We start from the raw sequence: 15,415 nt of genomic DNA on the forward strand, positions 1-15,415 counted from the left end.
GATTTAAACCACACTGTTTTCCCGCTTCGCCAATTCCCCACGAACCCCAGGCAACACATAACGTCCATAATCAATAGCATCATTCAGGTTGTCATAACCGCGAATGGAGATGAGTTCAGCACCAAGATCAACATAGTCTAAAATGGAGTCAATAATAGTCTGGTAAGATCCGACCAATGCAGTAGAAGCTCCACGAGCATTAGTTGCAGTAACAGTAGGATACCAGAGAGCCCGATCCTGGACTTCACCACGACTAGCAATATCCAGCAGCCGCTGAGATCCCACATTCTGAGGGGGCAGCGCATTAGCAGGCGCTTTACCCTGCCCGTTCGCGCGGTGCGTAGTTAAGGCATCTAAGGTCTTGTGCGCCTTCGCCCAAGCAAGTTCATCGGTCTCAGCAACGATGGGACGGAAAGTAACCCAAATGCGTGGACAGTCATTCGCGGGACGACCTGCCTTGGCTGCCTCAGCGTAGATTCGGTCGATCTGCTCCTTAGTCTCCTTCAGTGGTTCGCCCCAGAGCCCGAAAATATCGGCCAGAGAGCCTCCGATGCGGTAGGCCTCATCCGAGGAACCACCGACAGAGACGGGGATAGTACCGTTAACTGGGCGGACCTTATTGCTGAACTGCTTGAATTGGTAGTATTCTCCGTCCCAGTCGAAAGGGTCGGCGGATTCCCATGCTCGGCGCAGAATGCGGATGTATTCCTCCAGTCGTGCGTAACGCTGTTCTTTATTGAGGAAGTCTCCCTCTCTGGCTTGCTCCGCGTCGCTTCCTCCAGCGATGAAGTGTACAACTGCGCGACCGGAACTCAATTGGTCCAGTGTTGCTAGGGCTTTGGCTGCGACAGTGGGGTAGAGTGTGTTTGGGCGAAGGGCGATGATGACTTTGAGGTTTTTGGTGACGGATGCGATGGTGGCTCCGATGGTGAAAGGGTCGAAGTAGGAGGAATCGTATGGTACTAAGGTGTAGTTGAACTCATAATCATCCAAGGACCGGGCGTAGCGGGTTAGATACGCAGGGTCAATCACCGCACCGGGGATTGGATTCAGCTCTGTTGAAGCATTGGGGAAAGTAAGGCTAATGAATTCTGTAGGCATTTTTTGTTGACTGCAGTTTTTCACGCTTTGTATATGTTAAACCCCTCGATTTACATGGAGAGGGAATGGTTCTTATACTTGTTTTTCCGGGGAATTTCCGGCTGCCAATATCCGACATGCAGATGATGCAACCTGGTACACAATGGCGTCTTATCACGAACAGTGGATAAATATAATCCATGTCAGTATTTACTATCAAGACAGGTCTATGGACTAGAAATCTAGCGATTTGGAGGGGTTGTGGGAAGGTGCGATGAGGGGTTTGTGCATGGCATCAATTCCCCCGGAATCACGCCATGACTTTATGTCGGTGCTGACATATAGGCAACTAGTCCCCTCATTTAATCACTGTTATACTGGGACTGGAGATTTGTAATTCAGCTCTAATCTATTGGGATACTCGATATAGGAAAGAGAAGATTGTGTAATGACCACTTGCTCTGCTGTAGACAGGTTGAAGTGTCGGTCCAGAACACTAACTATAATCCAAATTCTCTATATCTCTTGCTTTTCGCAGACTCGTAGCAATGGCTCAGGCATATAGTGAATTCGCCTAGCCACTTAAGAACAGGACATTTGACAATCCATGACAATAAACAGATAGAGTAGGGTCTGCCAGAATGCAGATTCAATAGCATGTGTATCTGGTGGAGGCGAGCTGTGATAAAGTAGAAGCAATACCATGACTGATTAAACCCTTTTCCCCTTTTTGGTCTAATGAGGCCTAGATATTGAAGCTTCGGGTTCGTGGACTTTCATTTTTCACCGATTATGCTGTCAACTATATTTTTTACAATTTTGTTCCTTCCTTCTTTTTTTGGCCTTGGATGTCTGAACCCACAGTCATCTCATGTCCGATTTTATTATTGCATCATGTATGCTAGTGTCAGTCGCTTTCAAACCTGCTAGAAAAGGATTTACCTCGCGTGGCTATATACCAAGGCATATTGCTACTACTCTATTGCTATATTGCACAATGGGCTTTCCTTTGGTGAAAACCTCCCTAGATTTGACGCTTCCATCAACGTACAGCGACCTGGAGGATTCGAAATAACTGTAGGTCAGCATACTCACGGGGTACTTCTGATGACGAAGAATATTCACAACCTGCGCAATGTAGCTAGCACTGTATGTATGTTGCTGCGTGCAAGGATTATGGGGTGCTGACAGCTTAACGGTGTTGGCTAGGTAGCCCCAATGACGGATAGAGCGGCTCTTAAACCAAGCACTCAATTTGTCGCATTTAATGTAACACCAACAGGGCAATATGTATGTAAGTCATTTCAAAATACTTTTTTCATACGCAGCTCAGCTTTGCGATTCTCCTGTCTTACTCGCAGTAACGCGGGGTTTTTGACCTATCATGTTACCTGCTGGATGGTTGCATGATCGACATGTACTTCTGTCTTGGCTGCCGGCTGATCGACAGCCAACGACGAGAATAGTTCAGCCTATTAGCGTATAAAAGAGTCCAAAATCAGACATTGGGCTGTCAGCCTGCCAGGACCTATGCTGCTGCCTAGTAGGGGTCCAGGAGGGTCCGCCTGGGAGAGAAGTCTCTCTGTCCCCTCGTTCATGTTGACCCGCACAACGATTTAATTATTCGCCTGGCTCCGTCATATCAACTATTCGATTTCTCCAACATCTTTTTTCGCTTACCTCAATTTAATTGAATTTTCAATCAACATTTTCAACTTTTAAAAATGGACCACCTCCGTGATTCTCTGCTGAGCTCTCTGCCTAAAGACACACCTTCTACAGCAACGATCGATCATGCTCGCAGAGATCAGGAAGGGACACGCCAAGCTATCGCTCGAGGTGAATTCAAAGAGGTTCGGGACATGGCCTTCAGTAACCGGACCTGGGTCGTTACCAAGCGATACTGCGACATTGGAGATGGTGTAGACTTACTTGAAGCTCACATTCATTCCCTATGGTACATGTATTACGAGCTCGGCCGAAACATATCCTCGGAATCACCTGAGCATGAAGGAATAGTTCTCGATATCCTCCGCATACAAGGAATGGGGCCATTGACTAGACATGCACGCGGAGTCAACGGGATTGATATTGCAAGAACCGTCGACGGTACACTGTGGAACGATCTCCCCTTCTTGGTTGGTGATATGACCAATTTCTGGGTCAATCACAGCGCCTCTATGTCGGGAATACACCGTCTCAACTTGGCAACATTTCTGGCTAAACTCGCATCTACTCGTGTCGCTAAGGATAGGCTGTGCCAAGTTGCTCTTCTGATCTTCCGTTCTCTCTTCGAAAGCCCTCGGGCACTTCGCACTGGGGAAGAGTCAGACGAGAAAGATCTCAACCGAGGTACCAGGCAGCTTGAGGTTTTTCATCTGTTACCCGCTGCTGTTGCTTGGCTGAAAATAGCAAGTCACAATCTACTGTTGCTATCAGAGGTATATTGGAACGACTGCCCTAGCGCCATCAGCAAGGGTGGTGAGGATTTCGTGGAATCGGAGCTCGGACAGCGATCACCTGCTGGATTTTCGCTATGGAGATATATGTTCTGGCTGAAGCGACTTCATGAGATTCAGGGAGAAGCTAAGGAGGATAATGAGAAAGCCCTGGAGGGCCTTGCCACTGATGGCATCCAGTACATGATTAACACAATTAAGGAACGGAATTCTGAGGTCCTCAGGGCTTACAAAAACGGTGGCGATGCCCTACATCAGGATAAGCATCTTTCGTGCTTGAAACCCCTTGCACGCGTCGAGGAGCCAGAGTCTTAAGAAATCGGATGAAGCTACGAAGGACATTCCAAAAAATGCCACGTAGACATTCACCTCCTCCTACCTATTTTTGCGGCCTCCCAAGTCTCCAAGTTTAATGCCACTGTTTTCGCTTCTTATTGCCAACTTTCCATTAAACTCAATCCTGCCTTTTCCATAAGAATGAAGTAATAGTGAGACTGGCTGCCTTTGATAACTAAATTTCACGTCTCCTACAAGTAAGGATGGCTTAGAATATCATATATCTCAGGCGATTTAATGCTCCGGTCCTGTAGGAAGTATCATCATCTAAGGAAAAATTGGCGCTTTGAGATGGCAGCGACTCAGCGTCCACTATGCACAACAGATGGAAAGCCAGCTGTCTCCACTCTGAATCGTCAAATCTGCTGTTTCGTCAATCCTAAGCTTTTCATTTCTCTTTATTTACTGAATGATCAGACGATGTTCAATCCACTCCGGCAAGCCTGAGACATGGAAGGGACACAAATTCATTCACAAACTCTATCTTCCTTGCAAAAATAAAATCGTAGGGCATAAAAACCGATATTAATACTGGAGCCTTGAGGTCTTAGTGTGTCCACAGGTATGTCTGCAGTTTCTCCGTACAGAAAATAACGCGTCCAGTTCCACTTCAATTTTGCAGACTATATACTATACAAAGCTAAGAAGTATTGTTTATAATTAATTGTGGCTGGTCTATTCCCAAGGTCTTTTGATGACTATATCTATTTAGATTGTGAGCACGAAAATATTTCAGGCCTAGGCGAGAATTAGGTCCGGGTCGGGCCGGACTTGGCGTATTGAACTTGGCGCATGAAAGGATTTGACCGCCGCATGTATCACTAATCATTATTTGTCTGTTCAAAGGTTGATCCAAACTGCTGTCATAGGATATTTGAAGAAACGAGGTTCCTCAATAATGGATTCTGTTCCTTACCCTTCAAACATTGTACGTAAGTCCTAGAAGCTAATTACAGAGTATTCGCGGGTTGAGCTCTCAGTTCAAGATTTTTGCGACCTCTGGTGAATCTGCGACTAATTCACTCCACCACCTTGGGTTACATATGCCGGCTCAGATCCTACATTCCGTCACATTGCATTTGCCCTGAATTTGTAGGGTTACATCGCATATACGCTTTAGTTGGTCGGAATTTTGTGTTAGCCTTGCAGCAGGCTATAAGGCTGTGTATGCAGGGTCTGCGACACGACCGATGGGGCCGATTAGTAGCGTTAGCATCGAGTCAATGATAGCATTGCGTATTCTATACCTCGCATAAACGACATTTCCGTCACTATGTTCGGTGATCTGAACATCATTCCATTTTCTATAATCACCGAGAATATAAGGCCACCCAAGAATTCGATATTTTGCTATCGGACTGGTTGCTTCGATCCTTCTGCACGGGCTACCCAAGTGGTAGAATTTACCAAAAACGCGGCTTTTTCAACTAACAAGTTGAATGCGCTTTTGGTACATGAGGCATATCCTTAATTGGATGGCTTGGATGATCATTTGACCGTGGCCCCATAGCATGATGACTGCATCGAACTTCAGGATGGTATTTGTCAAACATCACAGGAATCATGCGGCGTTCTCTATATAAAAGACTTTCAAAGCGCTCCAATCTCTGAAGTATGAATCCCACCAACACAATTTCTTTCTCAGACCGTATACCACAATCTTCTACGAGACGAATCTCCCACCATGCAGATCATCAGCATTACCATTGTCCTCTTCGCCGCAATCGGCGCGGTTGCCAACCCCATCGCGACCGAGTCAGACGATCTCAATGCCCGGGACCTACAGCTTAGTAAATACGGAGGAGTAAGTTCTTCTTCTGAAAAGTCGAAGATAAAACTAACCTTTCTGGATCAATCACAGGAATGCAGCTTGAAACACAACACGTGCACATACCGAAAGGGTGGAAAGGACCATGTAGTTAATTGCGGTTCGGCTACCAACAGAAAGGTAAGTTTCAATTGGTTCCGGGCCAATTTATCATTTCTAATCATCCAATCTTCATCTACAGTGCAAGACTGATCGCCACCACTGTGAATACGATGAGCACCACAACACGGTCGACTGCCAGACCCCAGTTTGAAACAATTATAAGGCTCCACGAGGAACGAAATCCTTAGCTATTGTCATTTTCTCCAGCTCATCATAGGCCTGAGATGATTCGAGTCTCTTAAAATCAATGATATTACATTAAGGAGGGCTTGAACAAGCAGTGAATTTTATCCATATTGAGGCGATGTATTCGTACATTCCCAAGACTTCTCTTCGTTCATATTCTTCGTTATCACCACACTCGTTCGATATCTAGCCAGCTCTACTATCATCAACATGTTGCTATTAACTACCTAATTCATTAAGTGATACTATTAGTAGCGATGCTAGCGAGCTATACTTGGCTATATATACAATCTAATTCAAGCTACCCGATGCCGAGTGAGATGCTAAAAGATACAGTATATAATACCGAAGGAACGTGCTTACTCAGTGAGCGAAAATTGGAAGATATAATCACTAATATGGAGAGGAATTGGAAGATGTTGCGCAGCCTCAAATTTGCTGTACATGGTTGAACATAGTGTGTCGCGGAATTCGAATGTTTTTAATGTTTATTTTTTATTTTCTTGACAGGCCCAGTCATTTTTCGGTGGCGTTCAACGGCAGCCGCACCCACCTCTGCTGTAACTGAAGAGCTTTTCCATAAATAGTATGGTATAAGATCAATATTCAAGCTTCTTCTATGCATATGGGTTTGAGGCGAAATTGATACACCAATCAAAACTCTCAATTGTCATTCAGAATGCATTGCCGCCAATCAGCCGAAGTCGCTTGGAATAACCTCACCTCGGGGGCGAATACGCCCACGGCATTGGTCGGAGGTAGCTCGCGATGGCAAAAACCCGCCCCACTAACCCACCGGAACCAAACAAAATCACCCTGGCGATTCTCCAAAAAGCAGAAAATTGAAGGAAAAAAAAAGATTTTGCCGATTGATTTCAAAATCCACTCAACCGTAAAACAACCACCTACAAGCCCCCCGTGTATACTTCGTGGGTCCTATCCTATGCACCATGTCCGAAGTTGTATATATCACTGTTGAATCACCCGTCCAATTACATGGAGCCCCAACGCAGCCATATTGGATTCATCCGCACATAATTGACAGTATCGATCCGGTCAAGGGTCGTCAATTCCGGGTTTCGGGTCATATTCCCAAAGGCACCTGTCTTCTTGTCGACCGCCCCTATGCAATTATTCCGGTCGTTGATGATCCAGCAACCAATGGGAATCTTATCTGCAGCCATCCGGCTTGTAATCGTCGAATTGCAGACACAGAACGATATTCGTGTCCCAATGCGTGCATAGATGATGTTGTGTGGTGCAGCACTACATGCAGAGATCTGGATCAAGCTCGCCATGCATTCGAATGCACATGGCTGAAAAGGTATTCGAAGCCTATTCGATCCAAACGTGGTGAATATGAATTTGGTATGCTGTGGTTGATCATCCGTCTTCTTGCCACCCGGCAGGTCGAAGTACAAAATTCATTAGCCATAGATGGAGGCAAACCTTGCTCTCCAGTGTCGAAACACGGCTGGGATGGTATAAACATGTTATGCGGATCTGTTGAGACATGGTCTCACGACCGAGTCAAATCTTGGTCCACTCTGGCTAAGAAATATCTCCAAAGCAGCACAATCTTGCCGCATGGATTAAGTACAGACCGCGTCATTCATCTGATATGCCAAGAAGAGGCAAATTCTTTCGGCCTCTACCCAAGGGAAACTGGTGTGTTCCCTATTCCAACCCCCCTTCGTTGACAGGGGGGAGCAGTTTGCAGCGGCTGTATATCCCACCGCGGCAATCGCCAACCACTCATGTTTGCCAAATGTAAGTCCTTCAAGTCTGTTTAACTGCCATTGATGCCGTATTAACTTTCCCTATCAGATCATTCACAAGGCTGATGATCAAGGCCGCATGGTGTTTACTGCATCTCGAGACATCAATGAAGGCGAAGAATGCTGCATATCGTATTTCGACCTGACACAATACACCGACCTCAATACACGTCGTCAGCATCTGAAAAATTCATTTCGGTTCACGTGCAAGTGCGAGCGATGTGTCTCCGAGGAGCCTGTTGAGGAGTCATCATGGATCACGTTATCAATGATGAGCATGGAGTGAGTATAGATCGCTAGACTGGAGAAAATAGTCTTTCGCTTTCTGAATTAGCGAAATGAGTGCATAGCGTATACCTGGGCATCTTGTTTCTTGCATTTTGGGGCTTCTTCTTTCCAAGGCTCTTCTCGTCTGTCAATTACATAGCATTGTCAACAAAAAGCTTTCCTGTCAAATTAAGCTATAAGATTATTAGACTTATGGATGTACACGTCAGCCCACCTGGCCACGATCACCGGTGCAATTTATGTAATAAAGCAGCATCCACGGCAGCTTGAAGGAATCGATCATTGTTATGACATCATCAGTGGTTAAAAGAAAAGTATAGCATCTGTATATGTTTTTTACGTAACGGGTTCAAGGCTTCAGGACCCGAAGGACAGGAGCGCCAAATATCACGTAGGTTTTAAAAGCTTACTTGCTGCTCATTTTCAATTCACTCACTATAGCATAAACATCTAGGGCACTAGTGCTCCTTGAGGCCTGGTACATAATACATTACGTCTATTCTTAGCAAACTTTCTTTCTATCTAGAGAGAAAAAAAAGAAGACGGGGAGCTCGATGATGTAGTTTGAATCTGTTCGGTTGCCTAGTGGGGCACGCTATGCCAAGTGGAAAGGATACACAGCCAAATCTCAAGCTGACCTCCGGCTTGATACTCGTCATCACGAAAGTGAAATATAATTTCACCTTCACTTTTTCATCGGCACTAAGAGCCCCATAAAGTGTTGAATTCGGACCCTAGGCGGTCAAGAAGGCGAATACTTGATGGGTGCAACTCGGCAATTCGGCTACATACCATTGGGATGAGTAAGAATCCTGAAGTCGGCTGTATGGGTATAGCGGATCCCGGGTATGGCGCCCTTAAATACCAAGCTTGGAGCTCACCAAAGACAACAGTATAACCGCTACTATGTTCCGATCACGCTGTCAAAATATCCTACGGTCGCGATGCGTGGTGCCACCCGTTCAGGCAATGACTTGTCATCCCCTGACACACGCAGCATTCTCCACCTCGGCTCGACGTGAGCTCATGGAGACAAGTGGTTTCACCGAGGAGCAACTGACTGTTCGAGATGCCATTCAAAATATTTGTTCAAAATTTCCAAACACCTACTGGCAGGAACGCGATCAGCAGGAGAAAGACCCCAAGGAATTTCATGCAGCCCTAGCAAAAGATGGCTGGCTCGGCATTGCCCTCCCGGAATCCCTGGGAGGAGCAGGCTTAGGTATATATAACCCAGATTGAAATTCTTTGCCGTGACTGATCGCTTTTATCAGGTATATCTGAGGCTACAATGATGATGCAAACCATCACGCAATCCGGTGCAGGCATGGCAGGAGCGCAAGCCATCCACGCTAACGTATATGCCACACAGCCACTAGCTCGGTTTGGTACTCAAGAACAGCTAGAGACTACCATTCCTAACATCATTAATGGGACCTGGCGAACTTGTTTTGGAGTCACAGAGCCAAACACAGGCCTGGACACCCTTAAGCTCAAGACCCTAGCAAAAAAGACAGCGGATGGATACACCGTGACTGGTCAGAAAATCTGGATCACTTGCGCGCAGGTCGCGTCGAAAATGATTCTGTTGGCTCGAACTACTCCACTCGAAGAAGTTAAGAAGTCAACAGAGGGACTATCAATGTTTTGCATTGACCTAAACCGCGATCAGCCGGGGTTAGATCTTCGCAAAATCAAGAAAATGGGCGGTCGCGCCGTGGATGCGAATGAAGTGTTCTTCGACAACTACACTATCCCCGCAAACGCACTCATCGGCCAAGAAAACGAAGGCTTCAAGATCATTCTACACGGTATGAATGCCGAACGTTGTCTTCTAGCTGGCGAAGCCCTCGGCCTAGGATACGCTGCACTAGAAAAGGCCGCTGAGTACGCCAAGGAGCGCGTGGTATTCGGTCGTCCCATTGGTCAGAACCAGGGTGTTTCGCATCCGCTCGCTGATGCGTATATGAAGTTGGAGGCGGCGAAGCTTGCGACATACCATGCTGCGAGACTTTATGATACGAATGACGGCTCAATCCCATTCCATTCTATTGGTGTCGCATGCAACAGTGCGAAGTATTTGGCTGCTGAAGCCGCTTTCACGGCTTGTGAAAGGGCTGTTTTGGCTCATGGTGGTATGGGTTATGCGATGGAGTATGATGTTGAACGGTACATGCGCGAATGTTTCGTCCCCAGGATTGCACCTGTGAGTCGGGAAATGATTCTGAATTACGTTAGTGAGAAGGTGTTGGACTTGCCTCGAAGCTACTAAGCTTGTTGGAAGTACATATACTATGGTATTTGAAAATATAGATAAATTTACTTCAAATTCGATCCCCGCGATCTGAATCATGCTCGGCATTCGTGAGGAGCTTGGTCCGGGCTAGATAAGATTGACCAATAGACCAAGATGATACAATATTGTCGCGGCCATTATTGCCTTCTTCGTCGCCTAGGTCGAAGAACGTAGAGAGACTCTCAAATTCTCGTGACATACAGAGGCCAAAATCGAAGGTGCATTGGGCAAATGCCTCGTGTTGTATTACTCAGGCACCGTGCATAATGCCGGTTTCAATTAATATTTACCCATTTGAATCACGTGTAGTGTCAGGGCGAGGAAAGCACGATGGTCTGCCTTACTCCACCTTTATCCACCTGCCGTGGGTCGGATCGAACCGTCGACGTAAGGCAGCATCTACATTTCCAAGGAACACCCGGCCTCAGCGGACAATCTCTCATCATATTGTGCTTGTTCATATGTCGATATCTACTCTCTGGTAACATTAGCACCCACATCAGATGCTATCAACTAGGACTTCTTCTACGAGAATGCGATACTGATTGGAATAGTTGATCTCGGCATAAAACTGCATTCTTATAGTCTCAAACTTCATTGAAACAGTCAATATGACCCCGAACGCCAGTCTCGCACTTGAAAGATTACGTGAAAGAAACTATCAGCTTGAGGATGAACTTCCAAAACTCAGAAGCTTAGCAAGGTTTCAGATGGAGGGCGATCGTACCCAAGACATCGAAGTCACGGGACAGAAGCACTCAGAAACGACCACGGAAACTCTTGAGAACGAGATCAAAACCCTTCGAGCCGCTAGTGGTAAGAGCGCGCAATACATTCACGTCATAGAATATTTTGGTAACAAGACTCGGGATGTTTTAGATCAACACGTTAGAGAAAAGGAAGACCTCCGGTATCAACTTTCGATTCTAAATAATCAGCACCATGGTGCGACAGAATTATCAAAAAGCATGGCTGAAGGAAATATACGTCGACAACGTGATGAAATGCGCGAGATGAAGGAACTTAAGGGGATGGTTGTACTGCAAAAGGAAGAGATTAGGATATTGAGGGAACAGTTCGAGACCAAAGCTACTCAGCTTAAAGCTGCTCGCAAAGAATTATCTAAGGCTATCACGGAGAGAAAGTTATTCCAGAAGGATTTTGAGAGGGAGAAAAAGAAGATTGAGAAAGAAAAAAAGAAAGTGCACAAGTTAAGAAATCGGGTCCATGATCTTGAAAATTCGAAGGCATCTAAGTGGTAACCGTTTTGGAGGTGGTGAATATCATGCTAAAATTGCACAATGAACACTTAAGCATAGAACATGCAAATTGGAACAAACGATACTATTCGATGTAACTACTTTATCGTGAGATCCCATAGGACGTCGGCGCGACGGACCAATCGGTGTGAGCCGATTTGCTGTTCTCCTTTCTCCAGCGACCCATCAGTAGACGGGTATCGCCGAACGTCAGCAAATTACCGGGGGGTCGAAGGCAATGCTTTGACTCATCTTTTTTAATATGAGAAAAGCTCATTATGACCAATCAAATGGATCACTGAAATCTGTTCGCGTATATATTAGCTTAAAAAAACATGTAATCAATGAACTAGCAAAGTAAAGTACCAATCCTTCGAAATGTAACTGTAGAAGGTCGAAACTATAAAGCGCTGCCGGTTTTCTCGTGAATATCATTAGAATCAGTGCAAAATCTGCTCTACTACTCCAAGTTTATGAATAACATCTTATACCAGCTACAATGGGACGGACCCTTACATACCCAAAGCGGTCCTCAAACACAGTTAATCGATACAATAATCGAGGTAAGTTAACAACTACACAAACATAACAATCAAGCTCACAACCCGCAGCAACATACGACCTGGGCGCGATTCACTCTATAATCAACGAATCACAAGTCCTCAATGTCTCCTTCAATCCAGGACCTGAAGATCCATTCCCAACAATCCTCCCCATGATTGGCCAAATGGGATCCTACGAATTCCCATCCGCAGACATAAACGAGCCATTGGAATGCTACCTGCACGGCTATGTCAGCTCCCGAGTTATGAACCTCGCACGCAGCACCGAGGGCGAGGGACTCCCCATCTGCATCGCAAGTAGCAAAGTAGATGGGTTAGTCATGTCTCTCACCCCCAACTCGCATAGCTATAACTATCGCTCTGTGGTCTTGCATGGATACGCAAATCTCGTCACGGATGAGGAAGAAAAGCTTTGGGCAATGAAGCTGATCACTAACTCGGTGGTCGCTGATCGATGGGATAACACGCGGGTTCCTCCCGACCGGGCGGAAATGTCGTCCACTGTTATTTTGAGGGTTAATGTTGTTGATGGGAGTGGGAAGATAAGGAGCGGGCCGCCTTCTGATGAGCGTAAGGATACGGATAGGAATGATGTTACTGGTCGTGTTTGGACGGGTGTTATTCCCGTATATGAAACATTTGGGGAACCGGTTCCTAGTGACGGGAATCGAGTGTCTGAGGTCCCTGGGCATATTTCTGAATTTATTACGGCGAGGAATGAGCAGAATCGGGGTTCGGCTGAGAGGGCAGCACGGCCGCCGGTGGGATCTGATTGATATGCTGTAGAATCGTGCTGAATTAATTCATATTTTCTTGTCTTCTTCATCACCAAGACTAAATGTACCGACTGATATAAAGAATTGCTACACTGCTAAAGAAAGGAATCGTGGCCGAGAACGGCCTGGGATTTACTTTCAATTGGTGTTCTGGCGCGTATTTGTTATCGGGCAGAATGAATAGAATACCGGGATCACCCATACAGAGAGAAAGCATGGAACGGCGGTGAGCATAAACGGTTAGATTTACACGGAACGGTGGGGCAGAAACGGAAATAAAAACAAAAACATTGAAGTATGTAGACCTTGGCCGTTCTCGGCCACGGTATTGGGTTCTTCACTTCCAAGATTTTTGAACAGGGACGAGGGGAGGGTGTATATATCTAATGCGGAAAAAATTCGTCAAGCATGGCCCTAGCTGTTGATACACTAGCTACCCTGCTCTCTAGGGAGAGATTTGACTTTCTCTCTTCCACTTTTCAGTCATCTCTTGAATCTGACGTGCTCTTTGATAGTCATCATGATTTCCAGAGGCCATCGCATTTTTCAAATATTGTTGGCTGGCTCAGTCGCTTATCTTCTCTTCATATTACTCGGCAGCTCTCTGCAAGTTGCATGGCCTAAACAACTGCCCTACCTTGCTCAGAGGACCTTTTCTTCGAGGACGTTCAGCCATATTCAAAACGAAACGCTCGGGGTACGTCATTCTTTTACATTCCATTTACATTGTTGTGTTCACTATCTAATATGATTAGTTTGAGCACATCTACGCCATCGGCTTACCGGAACGCACGGACAAACGCGACTTCCTTGGTTTGGCCGCCTCTTTGTCTGGCTTCAAGGTCGACTGGCTCGATGGAGTTCGCCCGGAAAGCCTGAACCAGAAGGCTATGCCCAAGGTACGCACTTTAAGCAGCCAAGGTGACCCCTGCTAATAATTTCCAGGGCCTTGACATAGAGACAACAAAGCCGACTATTATTGCGTGTTGGCGTGCCCATATGAATGCTTTGAGAAAGTAAACACCCACCATTTCAAAAAATCCACTCATACCCCTTACAAAACATGCACTAATGACATTCAAAATCGCAGGGTTGTCGAAAACTCATTCTCGACCGCTTTGATCCTAGAAGATGATGCAGACTGGGACGTGAACATCAAAAGCCAGCTCACCGAATTCGCCCACGGCTTACACACAATTCAAGGAAACAAGAAAGTGTCCCCCGAAGCTCCCTACGGAACTGACTGGGATTTGCTATGGATTGGCACGTGCATGACTGGACCAGCTCAGAACGAGACACACTTTTACGCCATCCCCCATGACCCCACAGTCGCAAGTGTCAAGCAACGAGTCAGAACGGAAGGAATCCCAGATAGATGGCAGCAAGATTTCCCCGTAGACTCAACTCGATACATCTATCATGCCGAAAATGGATGTTGCCTGTACGGGTATGCCGTTTCCAACCGCGGGGCAAAACGTATACTGGCTGCGCTGTCTGTTGATCACCTGGACATGCCCGTGGACAACTCTTTGAGTGATATGTGTGGTGGTGTCAGTGGCAGACCAAAGATTGATTGTTACATCCCGTCTCCCGGCTATATTGGTACCCACAAACGGGCTGGACCCTCCTCTCAAGATTCCGATATTGAGAGTGGCGATGCTAGCAAGTTCCATGAAGAGAGGTCGTGGAATATCGTTTACAGTGCCAAGCGAAATATACATCGCCTTGTTGCTGGGGAACACATATTCCACAATCAATGGCGAGATGAGCCTGAGCCGTGGCAGTTGGCGGAGGTAGACGTGGATAATTTCGAGCATCCACAGGGCTTTCTTGTTGATTTGTGAATTTCAATGACCTCATCATCTTGGAATAGGTCTGAGCCAATGGCGGCTGTGAATGCCATTTTTCTTTTCTTTGACGTGGTTTCTTTCGTGTTGGATTCTTCCTTGGTCAACGGTCTGTGCAGGCTATCCACAGTCACCTGTGTACGCTTAGGTGCGGGTCTCAGGTATAAAAGACGATTATAAAGGCAGGAAAGCTGGATATGAAACCCGATGATCTACCCGGCAATTGGGTTCCGATGTGCATGAGTCCAACTCATTTACCACGACAATTATAATGGACCAATTCATAACACTGCCTCACCTCAACAGCAATTCCGGACCATCCATCTTAGATGAAGTTTTATTCTCTGGCCTATATCTATGCCGCAAACCCCAACAGGAAAACCAACGTAATGGACTATGTAAGATTCTATTTCTAACTGAATGCCACAGAGCCTCCATGGCTCCACAGAAAGCTAGGCTATACGAAATACCTTCATGGATCTACGGAACGCCTACCTCGTTGGGTTACCGTAGCAGCATCTATTCTAGAATCATTGTCTCATTCAAGAACCACGAGGTCCGAGCCACGCGGCTCTAGCGTCGCCGTCCAATGTAGGGCGAAGGCTGACTCGAGCTTA

General features: G+C 46.2%; 7 protein-coding genes across 7 annotated transcripts; 6 read left to right on the forward strand and 1 right to left on the reverse strand.

Annotated features, from left to right (window-relative positions):
• Window positions 1–3: 3 nt before the first annotated feature.
• N7484_004852 (LLM class flavin-dependent oxidoreductase) lies at window positions 4–1,101 on the reverse strand (the record flags this gene model as incomplete). Its single annotated transcript, XM_057115272.1, has 1 exon — window positions 4–1,101. One exon carries the CDS (start codon window positions 1,099–1,101, stop codon window positions 4–6), a length of 1,098 nt encoding a protein of 365 aa, XP_056975412.1.
• Window positions 1,102–2,804: 1,703 nt separating this feature from the next.
• Window positions 2,805–3,854, forward strand: N7484_004853 (DUF3632 domain-containing protein; the record flags this gene model as incomplete). The annotated part of the gene is made up of 1 exon (XM_057115273.1): window positions 2,805–3,854. One exon carries the CDS (start codon window positions 2,805–2,807, stop codon window positions 3,852–3,854), a length of 1,050 nt encoding a protein of 349 aa, XP_056975413.1.
• Window positions 3,855–5,559: 1,705 nt separating this feature from the next.
• Window positions 5,560–5,956, forward strand: N7484_004854 (uncharacterized protein; the record flags this gene model as incomplete). Its single annotated transcript, XM_057115274.1, has 3 exons — window positions 5,560–5,679; window positions 5,737–5,823; window positions 5,885–5,956. 3 exons carry the CDS (start codon window positions 5,560–5,562, stop codon window positions 5,954–5,956), a joined length of 279 nt encoding a protein of 92 aa, XP_056975414.1.
• A 3,007-nt stretch (window positions 5,957–8,963) lies between these two features.
• On the forward strand, window positions 8,964–10,329 carry N7484_004855 (acyl-CoA dehydrogenase family protein; the record flags this gene model as incomplete). The annotated part of the gene is made up of 2 exons (XM_057115275.1): window positions 8,964–9,279; window positions 9,332–10,329. The coding sequence occupies 2 exons, from the start codon at window positions 8,964–8,966 to the stop codon at window positions 10,327–10,329; spliced, it is 1,314 nt and encodes a 437-aa protein (XP_056975415.1).
• Window positions 10,330–10,964: 635 nt separating this feature from the next.
• On the forward strand, window positions 10,965–11,615 carry N7484_004856 (uncharacterized protein; the record flags this gene model as incomplete). Its single annotated transcript, XM_057115276.1, has 1 exon — window positions 10,965–11,615. The coding sequence occupies one exon, from the start codon at window positions 10,965–10,967 to the stop codon at window positions 11,613–11,615; it is 651 nt and encodes a 216-aa protein (XP_056975416.1).
• Window positions 11,616–12,111: 496 nt separating this feature from the next.
• N7484_004857 (pyridoxamine 5'-phosphate oxidase family protein) lies at window positions 12,112–12,951 on the forward strand (the record flags this gene model as incomplete). The annotated part of the gene is made up of 2 exons (XM_057115277.1): window positions 12,112–12,175; window positions 12,224–12,951. 2 exons carry the CDS (start codon window positions 12,112–12,114, stop codon window positions 12,949–12,951), a joined length of 792 nt encoding a protein of 263 aa, XP_056975417.1.
• Window positions 12,952–13,471: 520 nt separating this feature from the next.
• N7484_004858 (uncharacterized protein) lies at window positions 13,472–14,795 on the forward strand (the record flags this gene model as incomplete). Its single annotated transcript, XM_057115278.1, has 4 exons — window positions 13,472–13,648; window positions 13,707–13,850; window positions 13,897–13,967; window positions 14,042–14,795. 4 exons carry the CDS (start codon window positions 13,472–13,474, stop codon window positions 14,793–14,795), a joined length of 1,146 nt encoding a protein of 381 aa, XP_056975418.1.
• Between the last annotated feature and the right edge of the window lie 620 nt (window positions 14,796–15,415).

This window comes from Penicillium longicatenatum, assembly GCF_028827895.1.
Source record: "Penicillium longicatenatum strain IBT 33135 chromosome Unknown contig_2_segment0_segment0, whole genome shotgun sequence".
Classification (NCBI taxonomy): Eukaryota; Fungi; Ascomycota; class Eurotiomycetes; order Eurotiales; family Aspergillaceae; genus Penicillium; species Penicillium longicatenatum.